Source organism: Lates calcarifer, linkage group LG19 (assembly GCF_001640805.2).
Source record: "Lates calcarifer isolate ASB-BC8 linkage group LG19, TLL_Latcal_v3, whole genome shotgun sequence".
NCBI classification, from domain to species: domain Eukaryota; kingdom Metazoa; phylum Chordata; class Actinopteri; family Centropomidae; genus Lates; species Lates calcarifer.
In genome coordinates, this window is record NC_066851.1 from 13,961,462 (window position 1) to 13,985,395 (window position 23,934).

Genomic DNA, 23,934 nt, shown 5'->3' on the forward strand with positions numbered 1-23,934 from the left:
GAGGCTACACTTATTAATACAGTCCATTTACCTTGTTAATTGTGTAACATCTCAGTGATGTCCTCTGGCTCTGGATTCTCAGCTGACTCATCTGGCAATGGCTTTGCACCATCTGTGTCTTTATTGATTGTCTCTGGACAATGATGGAGATGATCTGGACTTCATCCACTCCTCTAGTAGAAGTGATGCATCCAACATAGGATTACCTCTCTGATAACAGAGGTTAACTGTAGAAGGCCAGGCTACAGACACAATATTGTTTAAAGCACTAGAAGAGAGCAACACGTGTATCAATAAGGTTGTGTTACACTTTAGGACTCAGAAAGACTTAAGAAAAAGACCATGGTTTTAATCTGAAAGAATAAAGAACAGACTTTACTGATACTGGGTGTAACTTCCAACTCATCTGGCTTAAAACAAGGTACAAAATATAAGACAATCATCATAGTATTATGATTATGATGCGTATGAGCAACTGTACAAAACGCAAACTGCAGGCATTTTGAGTGCCTGTTATAGCACCTACCATGTAGAGTGTGCCACTACAGTGTTTTCTCACCGCCTACTACTTTAGATAAAACTCATAACAATGGTTCACTCTTTGAACTGTAAAGAAACTTCCTTTGATCTCACACAGTGCAACTTTCTCCTGATTTCAGTGCAAGAAGGGCCAAATATGACTAACATACTTACATTAAGATTTACACAATAATGATTGTTCTTGCACGAGTTCATATAAATGGAAATGAAAATGTGGGTGGCTTTTAGAATAATATGAAAGCAAAGCAGTTATAAAAGCAGTAGACAGAAGTTCTTATCATCTTATGCCAAGAGATTATGGGGGATAAGATGGATGTGCACATGAGTTTGCAGTTTAATATCGTTTTCTCTTGGCAAACTTGCTACAGTTCATCTTGCAACTTTTTTCACTCCATATTTGCTTGCTCTTTCACAGTCCTCAATTCCAGATCTTGATCTCACCAGCCCAGTCACAGGTGGCCACGGTTGCAGGCAGGACGGGATGCTGAGACACACACAGACAGGGCTGGCTGTGGGCGTGAAGAGTGTGCAGCGTCCGAGCATTGTGATAGTCATAGAAGTGAGCAGAGCCGGTGGCGCTCCCTGAGGCTAGGATAGTTCCATCCAGAGAAAACTCACACTGCACTGCATACCCCTCCACCTAGGACAAAAAAAGATATATATATAATAATAGTCATGCTGCATTAACCTTCAACCAAGAGCCACTTTAGCTTTGGCAGAATGATAAAGTGACAGTATAAGAAGTGTGTTGTAATCAAGTGAAGAAGCAATGTTCATGTGATCAGAAGTTTGCCAGTTCAATGCTTAGAACTGTGGAATACAACCCTTGTTGGGGAAGTAAAACATTATCACTTGATATACACTCAGTTGCCAGTTTATTAGATACACCAAGCTAAAACTAAAACCAACAGCCCTGAAATAAATCCTGCCTTCATGATGCATATAATGTTCTGTTTGTGTTGAAACTGCTTCAGAGAGGCGTTAATTCACCTTAATGGTCATTTTGGAGGATGTAGTTTGTGGTACTGTTGAACTATACTGCATTATACTAACAGGTGTTATTTTGTCCATCCCATTTATACCAATTAGGGTAGGCTAACAACAGAAACACCTCTCTGTATAATGTATTACAGTATATATCAATAATTCAAAATGACATATTTTGTGATAAAAGATTTTGTCTATTTTGTCAACCCCCTCCTGTATATAAAAGGTAAAAAAAAAAACAAATTATGTTTGATATAGAAATAAAAATGCCCTCTTTTGCAGTGGTTAAAAATGCAACAGTACTGTAATGTGAGTGGCTGCGTGTAGCTTGTAGACTAAAACAGTGGGAAAGTAGGATGGTGTTAACTATCTCTCAACAAGGAAAAAATCTGCCAATTAGAGGACTAATTTGTGAAGATCTTCACTTCAATTATTTTTAAATTTTTTATTAACTCAGACAGCTGAAGCTTCAAACTAGCTCTGACTGAACATTAGAATGCATATTTGAGAGAGATGGAGAACAGATGTTAGATATTGTTCCCCATCTATTCCACTGGATTCACAGGAGGAAAGGATCTCTGCATGGCCAGCGTAGAGAACAGAGATGATTACAAGGGCCAGTAACTCTCTCATGTACAAATGAACATATGAGACAGACTTGAAAAAATCATCTGATCATATCCTTTAAAAGATCTTTCATCATCATAAGACAACTGAATAGATGTTTTAGGCCACAATAAAGTATTTATAATCACAGTAAAGCTGGTGAGGTACACTGGCTACAAAAACATGTATACTGTTTGAACTGGTTTCTTCAAAGTAGCATAAAATAAAGAAAACATGAGGTTCAAAAATGTTTTTTTTTTTATTTGTAATGCTGTGTTTTTCTTTCTGGGTCACCAACAATGGAAAAAATAACTGGACATGGAGAGTGAGCTACCAATTTGTTTCCTGTCCAGTTGTTTATATTTCTTGAATCAACAATCCAGACACCACAACAGCAGCTCGACATGTTTTCAGTGATGTTTATAATCTGCAACCATATTCCGCTCTGTTTGTCTTCCTCAGCGGAAATATTGTATTGTACTTATTGTGTTTGTTTTGGGGGAGGGTGCTAGAGAGGAAACACTGCAGGCTATGGATCTACAAGTTGTGTGTAGGTTATGACGAGTATTTCATCTGTGTGTGTACGTTCATTCTGCCCTTACACAGTTTTGTGTAGAAGTTAGTAGTGTGTTTATGTGTGTGTGTGTACATCTGACTGCAGTGCTTTCTGTATTGATCAGGCCAGACTGAACCCCCACCCCCACACCCACCCCACCCCAGAGGCAACAGTCCTTACTGACCTTGTGTCCTTCGTATCGCCGCCTCTTGTTCATTCTATAGGGCTGCTGGGAGGAGAACACTGCCATGTAGTTCCCATTGGTCTGGGCCACAAAGGACTCCTCCAGTGGGTGGAGAGCCAGGCTCGGGCACGTGTACCGCTCCTGGTGGCCAAATGAGAAGAGGGAATAATCCAGAGGGGAAATTAATTCGTTATTTGACCTTTTCTTGCCGTTACTAACCATGAAGTCAGCTGCATGTTAAGTAGTCAATTAATTTGAAAAAGCCTTATGTTCTGAGGTTCAATGCAATCAGTCTGCTATGGTCATCTCTGTTGTAATGGACTGTACTGTATGATACTGTATGAAGTTTCTGTTATTTTGTCCATTCTATTCATTAATATTCTAAGTAGTGGGGAGAATTTCCAGGTCTCCTGAGACCTTCTACAGCATGTATAATTCAATTTAATTCAACTGCAGAAACACTGATTCAGAGATGAGAATTTATTCAACAAAAAAGCACAAAAGTTATTAAAAACACATTTTTAAAATAGGTGGCACTCAGTGGAGTGCACACTTCCTCCAGCACTATGTAACTGTCAAAATATTCCAGTTCCACATGCCTCATTACCAAGCTCTGTGAACCTCCTGATGTGAAACATTTTCAGGAGTGTACCTTAAATGAGAAATGTGATTTGCCTGTTAAAATTCAAAGTGCCTTTAAGCCTTTTTAGGTGATTATTTTAACATATTGTGCCAATCAGCACTATATTAATTCGGGGGCTGGTTCTTTCTTATCCACACACAGATTTCCTTACGTGGTAGATCTGGTTGGAGACCTTGGCTGTGGTCTGATAGTCCCAGGCGATGAGGGTGCGGTCTGCAGAGTCTCTGCTCACACAGTCAGAGCTTGTTATAAAGTCCACACCACCTCTCAGAAACAGGATATCCAAGGTCTGCTGGATCCCTGCTTTGTACACTTTCACCATCTGGAAGTGTGCGCACACACACACACACACACACACACAGAAATTAGCATCAAGCTCTTTAAAATTCAAAGTAAAAAAGAAGAACTTCTGTTGAATCTAGGATGTGGTGGGAAGTGTTACTGTGTGAAAAATATCAAGTAGTTATACTGTATATACAAAGTTCAGTACATTTAGTGCAATTTAATCTAAGTGGAATTAGTGTAGAAGCCATCCATGATGCTTTTAAAGCACTGAATTTTTTGTAAGTCTGACATACATTTCGTGCTAACGGACCACTACATGTGGTAGGTTGTCAGTGTAACGACTATTGTGGAGATGATAAGCCTTACTCTGGTTACAGATCTCTGAATCACTGCCCCAGCAGCAGTTAATTCATAAAACAGCACTATTTCGGAACAATAAAACTTTTATGTGTGGCAACAGCACACCACCTATGGGTCCTGGCTCCTAACAGCTTATATTCCAATTTCCTGCCCTCAAACCAGAGGCTAAAGATGTTTGTGCAGATCAGCGTAGATAAAAGTATATCATGACAAGGATCCAGAGAAGAAAGCTTTAAAATGAAATGACAAAAGTTAATCAATTAAAAAAAACAGCAAGAAAAACAATGTATTGTTAACCTACATGGACTTCACAAAACATTTTAAATCTTAAAACTTATTTAGGTTAAGAGAAGAGATGACAGAAGATAACAAATGGTAAGGTTCAGTCAGTCATGATTCTTGACTGTGGTGCCATTTCTCATTCTAAGACAACAGTTTATTTATTTACATCTTTCTTCACTAGCCCAGTTTTATCAGATCAGATTTCACAGGCTGTTTGATCAGATTAGGTTTAATTTTAGAGCTACTGAGCGAGCAGCAAGCACCTACACTCTACATTAAAACATTTAGCTTTTGACCCCTAACTGCAACTTTAACTGCTCTCCTTCTGCTTTGTAACATTTAGGGTTTTGACATAACACAGTAAAGCAATTTAACGCATCCAGTTCAACCTTGTCCTTTTGGCGAGACTTCAGACTAATGGTTTAACGTTGTGCCTGTGGGAGTGTGAGCTGGTATCAGCCCTTTTTTTTTCTCTTTAATCTAGTGGGGCAATTTCACCCCTGTGCAAGAAACATGCAGCCCAGGGCTCAGACTGACAGGCAGCCAGGGCGCTACTGCATTAACAACCTATTTGCTGAGAACTGGTCTGTGCTCACTCTGCAATTCACATTGACACCTACTGGCAGAAGCAATCCCTGCTGTATAAAATCTAAAATCCTGCAGGGAAACGATTCAGTTTGCCAAGGGGGAGAAAAATTACATGTGAGCATTCAGATTCTGAGGAAGTGAAGAGGATTATCATATAAAACAGTCCATTAAGCTTAATGGCAACATTAGGTTGCATCTTCATGGGAACAATTTACAGAGACCCGAATGAAATTAAAATTTGCTTTGAATAATTAGCAAGATAACCTGCAGTGTTACTCCTATGCATGCGGCAGTATGATCCTTTTAGTGAAAGGACTACCTTGTCTGTACTGGTGTGTAACTGAGTGTGTAGGGGGGAGCTATGGATGAGGAGCATGTGTTCAAAGCCTACACATCTTAGATTTATAGAGGTCAAACAGCAGTCGGTGAACCAGAGTCAATAAAAATGATAAATCTACAGTAAGGAGGTTAATAGGTTTGACCTTGCAGCTGCGAGAGTCCCAGGCCTTGACCACTGAACTGTAACCTCCACACAGGAATACATCTGAGTTGCTGGGATGCAGGACCGCACACATCACCTTGAACTGGTTGTCCAGTTTCGCTATCTGCTGCCCTACAGTCATTAAAAACGAGAGAGAGAGGAAAGAATAAGATCAATGCTTCTTTGAAACAATTAATCTTTGCATATGAGGTCAGTAGTGAACTCTTTGATTTTACACTACTAACTGTAGTAACTAAGTATCATGGAATAAAAGAGATACATGATAAATAAATTATATTCGGTGATAAAAGCTAAGATTCCTGTGACAAGAGCAGTTTGCAGTGAATTTCAAGAGATCTCTTTTTCTATTAATATCTTATTTTTATTTTAAATATTTTCAAATAACCTCACACAATAAGGAGGTACAATATATTTACAGCCACTGTAAGGGATAATATCAAGGGCAAATACTGTAAGTTATAGTCCAAAATAAAAATTTGGTTTTCAATTTCATAAAAATACATTTAAACAACACAAAAATGTTTCCCACACTGTCATATTTCCACTTATTTTCATTCATAAATGTCAAATCCAAAAAGATAATTTTCACAAAAGAGAAAACAGAAAAATCAAAGGAGTTCAGATAATTCATGTGGCTCACCAACCACATCCTTTGGACTAGTTAAACCTAATGTACATTCCCTATACACTGTATAAAAAACAGTGGCTCTGGTTTGTGACAGGTTCAGATCTTGTAGGGGGGAGTGTGTATTTGTACCTGAGCAGTGTTTGCAGCTGAGTGTGTTGCCTACTCAGCTGTAAGGAACTCATTTGAAGCTCAACTCTGACCCCTGGCTGGTTTCTGTCCTCTTGGCCATGCTGGCCATGCAATCACCTTAATGCTGTTAAAGCTCTGCCCAGCAGAGAATCACTCCTGCTGCTGCTGTACACATCTGTCTGACTCTGCACGCATGAGTTTTTAAACGTTGTTAGACTTATTTGATGATCTATAAATTCAAAAAGAATCAAACACGTTCACACTATTAAACTAATGAAATAAGACAAGCTGTTGCAGTTTGTGCTGCATGAGAAGCTTGATTATACATTTTGCCTTTCTTGGCTCTCAAGACTTAACTAAATACAACATAAATTTCAACTACATTTCCTCCGTGGTGCAAAAAATCTGCTGAAACTACTCTTTAGTTTATTAATCGAGCTCACTGTGAGGAGCCAGTCCTCCCTGTAAAGCACCCATTAGATTCCTGTGAGGTAAACATTGTGTGTAATTAAATTGCGCTGTCGCCTTTGCTGATAAACAGTGATTCGAAAACCAGCTCACTAATAAAAGATACAGTAAATCTTGCTGTAAGCTGCTGCCAAAGATAGTGCTCCCAACTCAGAGCACCCTCTGAAATTCATGAAGGAATGATGGTGAACTAAAAAAGGAGAGAAGCTTCCTGTGATCATTTCAGGTCAGAGGCAGCAGCTACGCTTGTTTAAAGGCTTCAGTTTTTGATCACATGTCTTTCTGCAGCCAAAAACAGCTTTACATAATCACACACAAAACCATGGAGAGTTGCTTGTTAGAAAATAATTTTATTTTTATCATTAGATGCCCAAGGTTAGTTCAGCAACTGAACTGTAAGTCCGTAACTCACTGCAATGATGGTGAGTGATTGGACTGACCAAAAAAGACAGCATTGCTTTTGTTGCTTCCAGAAAGCAGCACATCAGAAATATCACTTCTCTGAGAAGCTTTCTTGATTTAAACATCGCTCAAGACAAACAGATAATCTAAACTGACAAAGAGGTAGAAAAGAGAAACCGCTGTTTTGGCCAGGGGCGTCTTTATCCAAGTCAATTAAAAAATGTCACACTTAAAAACAAAACAAAAACACTGAGGGGCTGAAATATAATTAAGCCTGACAGGGTGCAACCAAAAATTAGTTTCCTGGGATCACCATGGAGAAGGCCACACGAGGAACCCAGAGCCCAGACTATGAGCCAGCAGCTCTGTCAAAGGCTATGTAAAGCAGCACACCTCAGGGTTCAAGCAGCTCCTTATTAATTCATCGAACAAACAACAAAGACCACATCCAAAACAGTCTTAGGCAGTTAGCCCACAACAAAAACGCACCTCATTACACACTTGTTCCAGGATTTTTCCTACCAAGTCCTTTTTAGAAGGGGGGGAGGGAGGGGGGTCACAGCTAATAAACCGCAGCAAAAATGGACCTTCTTTCACTTAATGGTGGACTAGCTCGCTCCCAAATTCAATTGCATTGATCCAAAATTTTAACAGGCAATTTCATCAGGCTCACACTTCCTGCTTAATTGGCTTACCCCTAGCGATACGGAAGAAGATCTGTCATCGAGATTTGGAACTCATGTTTGGCAAGACGATGAGAAATCAACATTCTCCTCATAATAAATAGAGCCTCGTCATGTTTTAATTAAGCAAGATTAATTAGCCTGCTTGGGAGGGGGAGATAAGGGAAGACTGCAGTGATCTGTCCCTGCCTCGCTATAGTTTACTTTGTAGCCCCGAAAGAACTGTGATCACGAAGACTACAGAGACGAGGACATTAGGGGTGATTGGGACGGCAGGGATGAGCCTGTTAGAGCAGAGGGAAGCAGGGATGAAATGGATATTCTGCCTCATTACCAGATCCACCAAAGCAGGCTGCTGTTACTGCACATAAGGAAGGGATAGGAACACATTATTTGGTTTTGACAAGTCTATGTCTAAAAAAAGATTTTGAAAATAGGCTTGATAAGCCACATTTGTATCTAATGTGCATCTTTAAAGATATTTCACATAAAGTCTGTGCTGAGTCATGTTAAATGAAAAGGTGAGAAATCTTTTTCTCATGTGCTGCCTTTAACACAGCACAGCTAGTTTCATGAACCAAGAAAGCTTCAAGACTCACAGCAACAGTGAGTGCATTTATAGCTAATGATCATAACACCAAAGATACTGAAGATTTACAACACTGTAAAAAACCACAGGAAAAAAAAACAGACATATACAACTACCTGTTATCAAATGACCAGTTAGGCCACAGGATGTGGCTGAATGCTCTGAAAACATAACATAAGTGGACCTTGTGTTGAGATTTTTTTTTTAAAATCAGGCTGTTGTTTGCAAGGACAAGAATGAACCTTCAAGCTCAATGGACATCAAGTCCGTAGGAAACATGGTGAGGCAGTACCAAGTCTCAGATAGATGGCCACAACATGCAGGCACAAACACAGACTAACCTCTTACACAAAATCTAGCTACATTTATGAGAGGTTTGTGCATTGCAATTCCACCATTTCCTTGATTATTTGAATAGTTTTCAATTATCACATGCTTAATTATCAAAAATTCTGTATATTTGGAGGTTTCTAAAACTGTGACAGGAATCATCACTCTTTTTTTTCCCTGTCAAAGCTTGTTGGTGACACGAGTGTACTGCAAACTGTTCTAAATACTGTTGATATTCACTGGGGTGTTAAAGTATAATTTCCTGGAGAGAGTAGGGAGACAATTGAAAAGTAAAAATGTAATTAAAAATGAACCGTTAAACACTGCATGCATAGACCTCTGGGAACACATCCTATATCATGTTGGCTGCTTTTATACAATACAATTAAATCACACATGGTTATGTTGCAAACCTACCAGCGTTTTCACTGTTAATAAATGTTCCAATCACCAAAGAATTGTCAGGGTTTTAGTAATTTTGAAACAAAGGGTATTTTCTTCCTGTCACATAACAGGGCAAAACCTGTGACAACCAAGCAGGTAACCATTGTAAAATAAAGCTTTCAAAGTAGGTCAAAATGCAGATATAGTTTGCCGGTGGCATTTGGAGTAAATGCTTCTGCTTGTGTGCCACTGCAGTCATTGTCTCCTGGTGTGCAACGCTTAAGGCTTCTGTGTTTATACAGCCACATCCCTGAATGTGTGAGGGAGGTGTGGAAATAAAATGAAAAATATCAGAGAGAATGCATTTATTGTACATGTTGTATTGCTGCAGTGTTTCTAAAAAATGAAAGTTAAGATTATATAAGGAGGTGGCAGGTGTAGGATTTGGAGACTGTAGACATCTCAAAAGACTGTTTTCCTGTTAACTAGATAAAATGTTACACAGTTAATAACTTACAATGCCTTTTTTTTTTTTTACAGTGATGCATCTGATGTAACTTCAGCAAACCCCTGTCCCAGAAGCCTCAGGTGTACATAATAAAAAATCCAGGACTGATACTTACTGGATGTGAGTTTCAAAACAAACAATTTTCTGTGAGATGACCCCAGACTAAAAACCACATTGTGCCACATTATTTTCTGGCAAACGTAGCTGGTAGCTCATCTTTAAAAGTAATGCAACTCCATCTTATAACCAAACTATCATTGAAGCCTTTAGCAACATTCATCAAATATGACTCTACAAAGCTAAAGTCAAGTGGAAGGGCAGTCCACATGCCCACTCCAGCACTGGTACCATCTTTGTGTATTTATTGTTTTTTTTTTTTTTTTTTTGGAAAGCTCCTTTTTGCCAGTGCCTGAAGGGATCTGGACAGAAGTCCTGCATACGCATGCATGATCTGACACATCAACCTGTGGCAGCCTGTGGCAATATGGGCATACTTTTCCTATGCCAACCTCCACCAGTCAGCTCTTCCAAGGGCAGCCATGAAAGCGCTGGACAACAGCTGCCACTTCACACTAATGCCCTCCAGATGAAATTCATTTATTCCGCTCCTCAACTCCTACTCTCTGTTTCTCTTTCTCTGAATTTATTCTGCCTCTTGTGATTTTTTTCTCTTGCATTCTTGCTCTACTCTCCATTCCTCTCTCTCTGCATTATGCCTCTTAACCTGCTCTCCCTCCCTATATCCTCCTCTCCCTCTACTATTGCTATTCAGCTGTGACAGCCTGCCAGCGGCCCACTAGGGAGTAGATATAAGATTCTACAAATTAAATTGGACACAGGAACAACTGCAAAGATGGCTGAGGAAAATGGGCCCACACACTGTTCTGAATGCACAGGCTCTCCTATAATTCCATTCCTCTGTAAACATACCGATTGATGCAGCATTTGGTTAGGTGTACTGTGGTGAAATAAGGAGGTCAGGTGTCCCTACAAGACTCGCGCTGATCATTAAAGGGCCTGCACACCTCTCCAAAGAGAGCTCATTTGAACAGAATGGACCCAGCTGCCTTCCTTGTTAGAATTGAGAGGCTCTGCATTACTGTGAAGAGTATAAAGATCAAATTAATCCTGATTACAGTCTGACGTGGCAAACATTCAGCTCAGTATCCCATCACTCTTGGCAGAGACAGTGTTAACACATATTCAGCATCAATGTTGCGCGCTTCATTAACTTTTCAAATATCCCCTGTCATAATTATGCCAACACCTTGGGTGCATGTGTCAGAAATATAAATCCTCTGGAAAGACGGCAGCCTGTTGTGATGAGAACCGCAATTATGTCAGTCTGTATTTAAATTATCATGAAGCAATTTACGCATGCAGCTTGGCCTCTGTGTTCTCTGCACTGATCGAATATGATTGGTTTTAAAGTGTCAGCGCCTAAGTCTTAGCTCCACCACATTACATTGCACTACAACTGAGCAGAAACTGGGCTGGAATTCCCAACTCCCATATTAATATGCAACTAAATTGAATTTTCTTCATCTTGCGCTACCATAGGAACGCATGCTTTTTGCTCTGTCGTGCCAGCACACATCTGCAGATCTTCATCCTCAGAAACAACATGGTTTATTCAATTTCAAATACAGATAAGTAATATTAGTAGTAGGAATATGAATAAGAATAATAAAATATCATTAAAAATAGAAAGACTGGAGCAGGATTTATGTGTGAGTGCTTTCTGGACATCTGACATTACTTCAAAGCTGTCAGTTTGAACCAACTATAGGACATCCTACAGTGCTGAGCAAGGTACTGGCAGCTACAAAAGCAAAAGACCAAAATAAACATTTGTTTGTTTATGGTTGTGGTAGGTGACGTTCCAGTGTAAGGTCATGGTGGCTGCTCTTGTTGTCATGTATCCATTATTGATCCCCTTCCTGGAGCTGCCTGTGTGTTTAATGGGCTGGCCAAGCTATTATCCGTAGGCTTTATTGGCAGTATTGACAGACATGCTGAGAGGGGAAGTGCAAACGGCAGCAAGTCATCACAGCAGTGTGTTGACCCTAGAGATGTAGATGCCACAGGGCTTCAAAACAATGTCTATTGTATGTTGGCTCATTTTGTTGAACGTCTCTGTGGCCTTTTTTTTTCGGTGTGTATAAACACTTTGTCATCATTACGTGTTGGTGAATGGACACGAGGTAGGATTTTGAAATTATGGAAATTCTTCAGTCTGCTCAATTTAGACAAAATACTGAGTTTTTCTATAGATTCTTACCTACATTTTGAATTTCAGGTGCCTAGAAATTCAAGAATTGTTCCAAATGAAGGAAATGAATTCTTGTCATTTTACTTGTTGATTGTCTGTATGACTTGCTCTCATCCTTTATGCCATGTTAACATACAATTTACCACAAAACAAAACATTTCCAAAGCAAACCAGATTATTGATCTCCTCCAAATGTCACCTTGAAAATGCTTTGTATGATCACACAAAAGGGCCATCTGACATAATGAGCCTGTGGATTTGGTTCAAAGTGGACTTTACTGCTGGCAGGTAAAAACGTCGACAAAATAAAAGCTTTCAGAAAGTAAGAGTCCTTGTTTTAAGTATGTTTTTGACAGTGTGTGACATGAGTGTGAGATACCAGAAAAGAGAGAGAGAAAGAAAGAGAGGGATGTGTCCCATTTTAGGGGCCTATCTCCACTGAGGCAGACACACAGCCTCATTTAGGGAGGATCAACCTTCGCCCTAAATGAGCCAGTCTACACATAATTCATTACAGAGTCACTGTGGGTTTTCAGGTTTTTACGGAGAACAATGAAAATATCATCACAATAACATAGTAAAATGATAACTAGCAAAAGAATGTTTTGTTATTCACCTTTAAAAAATCATTTACCTACATGATAAAGTAACAAAAGGGGAATGTGACTACTGCTCTGTGATGAACTCAGAAATGTTCAACTTTAGGAGTTGACGTGCATCAAATGCACAATTCAAGAAGTGGTTAAACCCCAGTGGATTCTGGGATTCCACAGGCTTAAAGAGAATACCAGTTGTTTCATTTAAATTTTGAGAAAAGAAGCCAGTGTCTCTTGGCTGCACTTGGAGGAGTCTTTGGAACAGGATAGTTGACCGGTTATGATGTATTCACGCTAGAACTGCGGATTTCGAAGGTGGCGGTGCCTGAAATGGGTCACGACTACAGAGAGAGAGAGAGAGAGGGAGAGAGCTTTGCAATTTACACAATGGGTTTATAACAGGTTTTGGGGGCCCAAGGCAATTTTAAGTCACTCCACACATAAATTACTATACTAACTTTAAGTTTGCAGGAAGTAAAGTTGCCTACAAGTTTTGTTTTCCCACAACACGCAGCAATATGCTCAGAGAAAAATGTTTGATGAAAAACAGCTCAAACTGAGTTTCAATTAAGTAAATGTGAAGGCTTTTCAACTGTAGCGTTCATAATATTTGAGGAAAATATAAAAAGCACACCACAGCTGTTCTGGTTTAATGTACCAAACCACAGGTGAGAAGCACTGGACAGTAGACACGTACTAAATCACATCTCACACTCACTCACATGTTGAGATCAGTTGAGGACAAATTCGGAGTGACATACTTCAAGAAGTAAATCTTCTGCTTTGTTGTGTGACATAGTGTTCTTCAGACCCGCAGAAAGAAGAGTTGCTGCTCACCTGTCTCCACGTCTGTGATCACAGCCGTGTTGTCAAATGAGCCAGTGAGGAGGTGTCGCCCGCAGGGGGTCCAACAGGCATCACGCACAGCTCCCGAATGGCAGGTGTAAACCCTGAGGCATTGCCCGCTCTCTGCTCCATCCCACACCTGCCAGACAGGGGCACATCGCATCAAGCCAAAGTCACACATACGCCTCGACTGCAAGCCATTTTTTCATACTGACTGTGCACAAGCTGAAATAGTTCTGGAAGAAAGCTTTCATTGTTCTGCCTCCACAGCATGAAAGACACCGTGTGTGCTATAGAAAAACTTCAATTGAAAGGAAATTATGTCGCTTAATGAGCAATTATGAAATCCAGGGGAGAAGATTATAAAGTAATTTGTCCTTAGTCTTTGTAGGATGCTTTTTACTAAAAATGTAAAAGCAAAAAAAAAAAAAAAGAGTTCTATGAAAACTATAAATGTGTTAAAAGGCTAAAAGGTGTCACTGACCTTTGCACACTCTCTACAGCAAACACCTGATATAACAACATGCAGTATGACAGAAAGAACCAGTGTAAAAGAGTAGACATCAGGCGGCACTAAAATCTTTCCTGAGTGAACGAGTGAATGCAGTCTGTCTCTTGCTCAAAGCTGAGAAAAGATGTAATCTAAGCCTTCCTCATCTAAATTTCACTGTAATGAAATAGTATGAAATTACCCAGCAAAGTGCCGCTGGATAAATTGGCATAATAGGTATACAAATCAGGCATATTTGCAGGATTTAAAAGCAAAAACAACCTTTGTAATTAATTGTTTAAACTAATTACCTTTAAGTGTGCCAATAAATCAATTCCCCTGTGGGGTGTAATGGCTTTAATGGTTAGAGGTATCTCTGATTAGAGACAGAGCAGAGGAGAGAAGCACCCAGCTGCCTTCTGTTTGTTGAGTAACCGTCGTAAATACGCCATCTAACGTTTTGCTGGGTTTGAAATGTGATATCATGGCTGTGAATAAAGTGCAGAAAGGGGTCTAACAAAGCAGGCAGCAATTTATAAATGTAAGTGTTAATCTGCCAGATTGTTCTACTGTTGATTCTGGCCTTGTCTTTAATCATTGGTGTAGTGTTTTTTTATACAGTGTTTCAAAAAAGTTCACTTGGCAAACAGGCTGGTCAATATTGTGACATGTTTTTCATTAGATTCCCTGAATGATTTTCTGTTAGACACGTCAAAAGACAAAAGATCCTCCCTGAAGTCTGGCCTGAAATCCAGTGGGTGGTCTGGTGCCCACTGGGGTGGGTTATTACACTAATGATGAAGTTTTTTGTTTTTTTTTGCTTCCCTGGCATTGCCAGGGCTACAGAGGAACTTTGAAGAGCGGCGCTGCCAATCCCTCTCTGCCTCTTTCTGTGTTTCATTATTAAAGATGATTCCTCCATACAGCATTTGAAACACGCTGAGAAGTACTGTGCCACAGCTCCCGCAGGAGGCAGACGGGGAAGAGAGATGGACGGGGGAGAGTGACGTATCAATCCAGCAGGCAGGAGTTTAACAAACAGAATGGCAGAGGTGCCTCCAGGGCGAAAAACAAGTCACACAGAGGGAAATGGAGAAAGAGAGTCACACTTTTGATTGCTAAAAAGCTAAATATTGGAGAGATTCATCTGTTAAGAATATTTCCATTCATGGTGCAACAGGATATGCTACTGCTCTGTAGGATCTTGGGCTTAGGGAAACACTGCCATCTCAAGGTAACGTGAATCTGTTTAACAGCAACTGATGATAGGATCTGTAGTCACAAAAGCTTCACAAAACACTCAACTAAACACAAAAATCCTACATGACAAGTCTGACAAAGCGGCATGTTGCTTAAGCTCCTTCTCCAGGCTGCCTCCTATGAATGGCAGCATTAATGATATGCACCATAACAACACCATTCAGTGCACACACAATTGCAATAATCCCGTACAATGCAAGACCTGCGCATGGGTGAAAATGAGCGTTTGTTTATTTGCATCCCCCTTAATTTCACCGGCCACTTAACAGACACGCAGAGCGGATCCTCGCAGATGACTCATTGGGGTAATCTGCTTCCTAAATGACTCGCAGTAATTAAAACTAAATTGCTATTCGTGTTATCAACTTAAAACTGCTGCCTTACACCTGCCGTAGCCATGGTGACAACAGCTGCAAACAGGCTGGAATAATAATAGTCTGACTCTGCCTCTGAGGAACCAACGACAGGCAGGATGGAGGGAAGAGGAGTCTGAAGCCTGAAGGGTGTTGGTGAAGGAACGCAACCACAAAGTGTTAAGACTTCATAGAGTGTGGACCCCCCAAACAGAACAGAAAAGCAGGAGTCAAAGTGCTAAAAGAGATAATCAATATCCCTGTGCAGTATGTCATTAAGTAAGCAATAATGTATGGCAACACGAAAATAAACAACACTGTGGGTGGGCTATCAAATGTACATTTTTTCAAAGCAGAGACAATTGCTTATTTAATCTGCAACTATTTTCATCATTTATCAACGGTCAAACCTTTCAGGTACGATGCAAAGATTTTTTACTAATTCCAGTTTTTCCATTTCTGAGGATTTGCTTTTCTTTGTCAACTGTAAACTGAATATCATTGAGTTTTGGACCACTGGAATACTATGTCAGACAATACAAGCAATAAGACTAGACTGAAACAATTAGTTGATCAGCAACTATTTTGATACTCCATTAATCGTCATTTTTCACTCACTAGTTTCCGCTCTTCCATCTAGATGATTTAACTGCTTTTCCACTTGAACATGTCATCTCTGGCTCTGAGAAACTGCGATTGGGTTTTTTTTTTGTTTTTTTTTTACACTAAAGGCTTGATTGAGAATATAATCTGCCATTTAATCAGTGATGAAAATAATCATTAGCTGCAGCCCTAAGACACTCTGGGCTATGAGAACCTGTTTTTTAAAAGCTATTTTCTGCTTTTTAATAGATCAAATGATTAATCAATAAGTCTACAAATAATCAGTAAGGATAATAATTGATGGCTGTAGCTCTACATTTCTCAAAGCTTATTCTAAGTATAATCCATGGTTTGGTTTTATTAGTGAGAGTTAACTGGTTGACACAGTGAGAAGTTAAAGTATTGTTGCTATGGTTACCTGCACTTATTGCACTGTATTTTGCTGATTCAGAGCAGTGGATAAGCTGTTTTGACTGTGTTTGAAGTGTCATCTTGTGCATTTTTAAAGAACACTGCCATCCAAAGAGACACACATATCTTTTGCAGCCATAATATACAGTTATTACACTGTAGAGATTTGTATTACTGCAATAAATAACTGTCTTGCTCCATGAAGGAGAGCACCTCCTATTCTCTTCCATTCATTAAACACAGTGACAAGTAAAGCATTGATCTGATTACTTTAGTTTTTATTAATTTGTTGAAACTTATAATACTATTCATTTTCAAATAACATCTATTTTAATTGAACTCCTGTGTTTTAAGATAATTTTAGTTAATTTTAGTTAATTTTAATAATTATTAGGATTTTGATAAAAACCTTGATTAAATTTTGCTAAGAATAAAATTCTTTTATCACCTCATGTTTGAGGTGCAATTCTGATCAAAAGCATGGCTGATCCCACTAAGCTCAAACGCGTGGTGCCAGGAGCTGATAACTGAATCGTCTATGTGAAAACTGAATATCTCTGAGTATAATCTTTTAGGGGGAAAGAAATTACTTGTTGAAAACCCCACTATTCAAAATGAGCAAATGGCCCACAAGACCTGTGCACAGATAAGTAAGAGTATGCCACATGCTCCTCTATCTACTGGTTTCACAGAGCACACCTGGTTCAGCAGCCTGAGATAGAAGAAGAAGAGAAATCCTTGCATACAAACAACCAAGTCTTTTCTTGCCTTCCTCTGCGAGTTGCCAGCATCTGCTCCAAACAACCCTTTCCAGGTGCCAGAGGAGGTGGCCGCCATACTGCTGCACTTGTATGATTATGCAAATGTCCTCATGCATATTTAAATTATTAATTATTCAGAGGCCTCTTTGGTGGGGTGGGTGATTTCGCACAGGGATAGAAATATTTAGTCACCGGCAGACACCTGCATTGCTTGACCTTTACGATAGGGGAACAAGGGATTGTTTTCCTGGTGTGAAAAACAGAGAAAGATGGGGAGGGGTGAATCAGAAAGAGAGAGACAGAGAGGGAGAGAGAGAGAGAGAAATAGGAAGTCCCGTGGGTCCTGACATACATTCAACTGACAGTGACAGATATGAATCTAAAGAAAGTGGTTTATGGTGCATTTATAAACTGTGGCAGCAGGGCAGATATTATCTCCCTGCCTGTAAAACCACGCCAATTACACTGAATGTCAGGTAAAAATTGATTATCCCCTTAGACGTCCCCCATGCGCTTGACACCTGTCTGAAACTATACTGGTAAATAGATTTTTGTGCCCCAGACCACCATGTGTATATAGCAGACAACATGGGAGAGGATGACAAATTTTATCACGTGGAAAAAAAATCACAATGATAACTAAAACACTAAATCCCTTCTTTACAGCTTTTATATGCTACATATCAATGTGTATCATTTCTGAAGACAGCAATAGCCTTGTTGTAGCTGTCATTACCTTGAAAGTCTTATCCATGGAGGCAGACAGCAGCAGATGACTGAGATGAGGCACAGGACACCACTGCACCGTGTTGACTGGGCCGTGGTGGCCTCCCAGGCTCATCAGAAGCCTCCTTGGTATCCCTGCTGTGCCGGGCTTGTGGGCAAGATACGGCTTCACTCTCGCCGACACATCTGAGAGGATTTGGTTTTCCCCGGTCCGGTTCCCTGGGACTTGCTCGGCTGGATACTTTGGGTCCACTGTCTCTACTGAAGGGGCAAGTCTCTGTCTCTTGGGAATGTACGGTCTGATACCAGAAGGAACAGTGAAGTGTCTCTTTGCCGGGTTCACCCCATCACAGAAGCCTTGCGGTGTGTGAGAAAGAGTCTGCAGTGATGAGTTCTTCCCCTGACTCGCAGGTAAACTCAGGGGAGCTGCAGTGTCTCTAAAATGCTTGTCTTGTGTTGTCTTGCTGCTACAATATTTTATCTCCCTGTCAGAACAGCTCTGTGGCTGTGAATGAGGGTGTAATGAGGAACTGCTTCTTTCAGAGGTATTTCCATGATAGTCCAACACAGTCTGGTCATGGACAGGGGTAAAACTTTGAGGGCTGGGTGTTAGCTTTGAGTTATTGCACACCTCAACTTTTTGACTTTGTTCAGAAGACTCCGTTTGGACAGAAGCTGAGGCTCCCTCCTCCGATTCATCCTCTGATTCTGAATCCTCATAGGCCACTAATGAAGACATCTTCACACCACTCTGTTTGAAAATAAAGGGACAACAGGTGACATGTCAGTATAGTTATTCCATCAGGTACCAAATGGTGACATCTAGTGGTTGTTTAGCAGCCAACACAACAGCCAAAACAGAGAGAGAAAGCAAATAGCCAGCTAGGTCAATATAATACCTTCAGACAGAGCAAACACACTGCTGCAGTTACCGTTGTTATGTTTGTTAGTGTTACTTGACTTATAAACGTACAGACTGGACAATGTCGCGACAAACGTTAACTTATATCCCAGAGTTTAAGGCTACGTCTCAGGCGCTACGTTGTGTGCCACCAATATAGTGAAATTAGCTAACGTTGGTCATTTGCATCTGTCTCAAAGCCTAATGTATCCTACAAACGGTTTCGGGTGAATGTGCCTTTACCCGTTGCGCCTGCAGTCAGGTAAAAGTATCAGTAAGTCCGGTTTTTGAGCGTTGACAGCCACACGTCCTGGTCACAACATCCCGCAAAACCATTTGAGTAAATGCAAAGTTTCATAATAAAAGTAATGTTTCGATTTGTCCACTCATGTCAGACTCGTCGCTCGCGTGAAAACTTTTATTTTGAAAGCAGTCGGTAGGAACGTAACGGCTGTCCCTCTCTTCCGACTGCTTCCTAAATATATTTCATTAGGTTTACTTACGTGCGTTTTGGCTTTTGGTTTCATGTGAAATAAACCTGACAAAATACAGGACCTATTATTTGTAATAAAACTATAAAGCATAGCTCCTAAAGTGGCGTTTCTTCTTCTTTTTTGTGCTGACGAATCCATAGCGGAACTGTTGCGGAGCCTGGTTGCGTAGGAAGGATTTGATCCAAACACTACCTCACTCAGGCTGATGCAAGCTGTCAGTTTACTGTGAGAAGAGTATTGTACGGTATGCCGGCTTGTCATTGTATTTATTTGTACATGGTAGCTATTCCATAATTTATCACAATTTCATTAACTGTATAATTTATGGCATCTACCGGGATAAAATAAATCGCAATAATAAGTAATATCAGTCGTTTAGTTGTTCGATAGCTAGCTAAGTTAGCTGTTGTATGTTCACATATGGGAGTCTTCTCAAATGATATGAATGGAGTTACAGTGCAGTCTCACTAATATTGTCAACCTCGACCTAGATGCTGTTTATAACATGTCATTATTACTTACGCCATATGTTTGGTAACTAATTCTTTTTATCCAATCTCTTGGGCAGTGTGAAGAAGATGACAGACTGTCAGGGAGACGGAGAAGGAGCGAATAGTCCAATGGGGCTGTACGAGAAACTGACAGCTCAAGGAGACAAAGTCAGAACCTTGAAAACAGCTAAAGCTGAGAAAGTAAGTGCTTGTAAACTACCTTGTAAAAACAATGAGTTTACCCCTTTCGTTTGTTATAAACGTTGGTAAAACACGATTATAAAAAACATATTGCATTCTCATTTACTGCTTGTAGTAAATAGCCATTTTGTGTTTTGAGATAAACATGTACTGAGGTTTTAAAAGGGGGACTAGGAAAGAAATCAATACTATCTGGAAGGCAGTGTAATTTGGGTGAACTAAGACTTTACAATATAATGAGGATAGCTTTTTAAGTGACGTTCGTTTCTGGTTGGATTTGGCAGCTTTTATCTGTGTGTTTTTTCTGACAGCAGTGTTTTGGTTCCCCAGGCTGAAATTGATGCTGCTGTGCAGTTGCTGCTAAAGTTGAAAGTGGACTACAAACAGATGACAGGTCAGGATTACAGAGCAGGATGTCCACCCTCAGAAAACTCTGTTGTCCCTGACAATGGGCCAGCAGCTGATGGTGCCGATGATGAAGACACAGTTGACCCATGGAACGTTTCCACCACCAGTGCCAAGGGGGTAGACTACGACAAACTCATAGGTAAAGTTCAAATGAGCTTCAAGTATGGCCTTCACTTAAAGAGCAAAAGTTCTAATGTCATCAATATAGCCCAAACTGAGGTAATATAAGAGTAGTTTAAACTGAACAATTCACATTGTGTCATGTTTTTTTTAAGTGAGGTTTGGCAGCAGTAAAATTGAGAAGGAGCTGGTGGACAGAATAGAAAAAGTCTCAGGACAGAGGGCTCACCGCTTTCTTAGAAGAGGAATCTTCTTCTCACACAGGTGAGCATTTTAGTGAGTGGAACATCATCAGTGTGTCAAGCATAAGGATATCCATTCTGAACCTTTGATCCTGAAAATCCAATCAGATTTTTCCTGTTGCGTAAAACAGATTGTGACGAGAAGGTGAGAGTTCATTGGGAAATGGCACATCAAGAAATCACATTATTTTATTGCTGTTTTTTTTTTTTTTTGGCAGAGACATGCATCAAGTGCTGGATGCATACGAGAAGCACAAGTCCTTCTACCTTTACACTGGCAGAGGTCCGTCCTCTGAAGCCATGCACGTTGGTCACCTCATCCCTTTCATCTTCACCAAGTGAGTTCTCCCTTCTTTCCCTAATTATTACTTCAGTCCTTCACTTGTGTACCTGATATTACTTGTAGATTATTTTTTGATTTTAATGTATACCTGAAACGCTTCTCCTTGCTCCAGGTGGCTTCAGGATGTATTTGACATCCCTTTGGTGATCCAGCTGACTGACGATGAAAAGTATCTGTGGAAGGATCTAACACTAGAGGAGTGCCACCGCTTCGCTGTGGAAAACGCCAAAGACATCATCGCCTGTGGCTTTGATGTCAACAAGACCTTCATCTTCTCTGACCTCGACTACATGGGGTAGGATATGACTAAGAGAAAAAACTCTACTATCCCTGTCTGGCAAACCTTGCTGCTAAAACTTCCTGGAGTCACTGTTTAGCAATGAAAGATCCACCTTTACATTTGTTCATGTAGCCTGAGTAGTAGTTTCAATTCTTTTGGTTTTTAATCTGTTTATCTTGATTTATTTTTCACAGCGCATCCCCTGAATTCTACAGGAATGTGGTAAAGGTCCAGAAGCATGTTACGTTCAACCAGGTCAAAGGCATCTTTGGCTTCACAGACAGTGACTGCATTGGTAAGACAACTGAAAAGTCTTGATGAACAAAATGTTTCAGCATAATTTTGTGTTTATAATTTTACTTAAGCATGTCCTAATTCTGAGGTGTGAATGTATGAATATTTTGTTGGTATTTTAAGTGTGTTTGTTATTTTTTTACCCGTCCAGGAAAGATCAGCTTCCCAGCCATCCAGGCAGCCCCATCCTTCAGTAACTCTTTCCCACAGATCTTTGGAGGCAGAAAGGACATACAGTGTCTCATCCCCTGCGCCATAGACCAGGTCAGGACAGTATTGCAGTAATATATAACACTACATACGGGCATTCATAGTTTACAGTGCCGTGTCCTCTCACTCATCGCAGGACCCTTACTTCAGGATGACCCGCGATGTAGCTCCAAGGATCGGCTATCCCAAACCAGCGCTGCTGCACTCCACCTTCTTCCCCGCCCTGCAGGGGGCGCAGACCAAGATGAGCGCCAGTGATGCCAACTCCTCCATCTTCCTCACGGACACACCAAAGCAGATCAAAAACAAGGTGCTGCTATTACTAGTTATTACTAGTTGATAATGACCAGTCAGATTTGTTTTGCCTATGATTCCTGAATGGCTGTTCTGACGTGTTTAATCGTTACTCACAGATCAACAAACACGCATTTTCGGGGGGAAAAGACACGGTGGAAGAGCACAGGAAGTACGGCGGAAACGCCGACGTAGACGTCTCCTTCATGTACCTGACCTTCTTCCTGGAGGATGATGAACAGCTGGAGAAGATCAGACAGGTGAGGGTGGAGAGAACAAGGGAATCAAATGCGACTTTTCAGACTTCATTTCCTTCGCTAATCACATTGTTTTCTGTGTTTTGTTTTCCCTGTTCTCTGTACAAAATGCTCTCTGTATCTTTCCTTGAACTCTTTATCTTATCATTTCTCTCTACTCACTCATCCCCCCGTCTGACTTCTTTTCTCTGCATACTCACCCCCGTCTCCTCTCTCTGCAGGACTACACAAGTGGAGCTCTCCTCACAGGAGAACTGAAGAAGATTTTGATTGAGACTCTGCAGCCAATGATCGCCCAGCATCAAGAGAGACGCAAACAAGTCACAGATGAGACAGTCAAGCAGTTCATGACTCCAAGGCCTTTGAATTTTAACTTCTAGCCCATTTGAGCATCTGAGATGTCATTATGTTGTTAATCTCAATACGAGAACAAATAATGCATCCATCTTTTTTTCATGTTTAAAATCCATGTAATTTACTAATGGGAAGATGGACATTTTCTCATACAGTTTGCATCAGAACTGGAGAAAAACAGAAATGTGATTTACTGGGGATGATGTGCTTTTCTGTGTCAAAACTAAGCATGGCATCGCCCATGCTTTCATGCTGACTGCCATTCTAGCTGTTAAATGTATACGTTTATCTTCATGAAGTGTTTGTGTTCGCAGCGCACATGAGCCCTACCCCTCACCCTGAGATCAGTTCAGGAGTGAAAGAAGGTTAAAGTGGAGTAGAAATTCATATTGTGGCAAAATCTGCATAGTGATCAACAATAACACAGCTACACAGCCACTTTGCTGAATGTTGGTTAAGAAGTCTTATTTTACCGGGAGAAAAATAGCCTTCAGGACAATAACACAGTGTGTTGGATATGGTGTTAAGAGGGAGGTGTTGTATGATTATATGATATATTATGATATGTTCATCTCTTAAGAGTTTGAGCACATACCAGTAAGTCTTCATCTGTTCTTCACAAAGGGAGCAAAAGCAAATATAACTGTCAGCAAAAGGGACTTGAATCAAGGTAAGCTTTTCTCTAAGCATGGTCGAAATCTTCAACTTATGCCCAGACTAAAAATTAAACTGTACTTCAACAACAAAGACTTCTCTCTCTTTTGGAAGCGTGTTTTACATGAAATTAAATAATTTCTATTTCCCGCAATATTCCACACATCAAACATATAAAAAAAGAATTTTGTGATAAGGTGACTACACTATGGGTCTTTCTTTTTTAAGACATTTTGACATGTCACAGTAGAAAAAGCACAGGTGTAAATAAAAAATATATATAATGGCTGAATTCTATTAAGCTGCTTCAGTTTCTGGGTCCTGGTATTGGGCACGCTGGCTTATTGTCACATTGCCATGACTTATTGGGACACTTGGGATAGGAATAGCCATCACTAGTGTTATTAGTAACGCATGTA

General features: G+C 40.2%; 2 protein-coding genes across 4 annotated transcripts; one reads left to right on the forward strand and one right to left on the reverse strand.

The window, feature by feature from the left end:
• Positions 1-328: 328 nt before the first annotated feature.
• wdr25 (WD repeat domain 25) lies at positions 329-19,233 on the reverse strand. 2 transcript variants are annotated; one of them, XM_018663694.2, is made up of 7 exons: positions 19,117-19,233; positions 17,983-18,723; positions 13,360-13,507; positions 5,514-5,644; positions 3,668-3,838; positions 2,874-3,014; positions 329-1,180 (listed from the first exon to the last, which is right to left on the reverse strand). In XM_018663694.2, the coding sequence occupies exons 2-7, from the start codon at positions 18,709-18,711 to the stop codon at positions 959-961; spliced, it is 1,542 nt and encodes a 513-aa protein (XP_018519210.1). In that variant the 5' UTR covers positions 18,712-18,723; positions 19,117-19,233; the 3' UTR covers positions 329-958. The 2 variants fall into 2 exon arrangements, with proteins under 2 accessions (XP_018519210.1, XP_018519211.1); XM_018663695.2 differs by lacking the exon at positions 19,117-19,233 and adding an exon at positions 18,872-19,095.
• Positions 19,234-19,458: 225 nt separating this feature from the next.
• wars1 (tryptophanyl-tRNA synthetase 1) lies at positions 19,459-23,608 on the forward strand. Of its 2 annotated transcripts, none has more exons than XM_018663696.2 (11): positions 19,459-19,611; positions 19,936-20,059; positions 20,390-20,606; positions 20,743-20,851; positions 21,048-21,167; positions 21,285-21,467; positions 21,647-21,747; positions 21,898-22,010; positions 22,093-22,266; positions 22,370-22,510; positions 22,729-23,608. In XM_018663696.2, the coding sequence occupies exons 2-11, from the start codon at positions 19,946-19,948 to the stop codon at positions 22,885-22,887; spliced, it is 1,431 nt and encodes a 476-aa protein (XP_018519212.1). In that variant the 5' UTR covers positions 19,459-19,611; positions 19,936-19,945; the 3' UTR covers positions 22,888-23,608. The 2 variants fall into 2 exon arrangements, with proteins under 2 accessions (XP_018519212.1, XP_050933976.1); XM_051078019.1 differs by lacking the exon at positions 19,459-19,611 and adding an exon at positions 19,627-19,646.
• Positions 23,609-23,934: the final 326 nt, after the last annotated feature.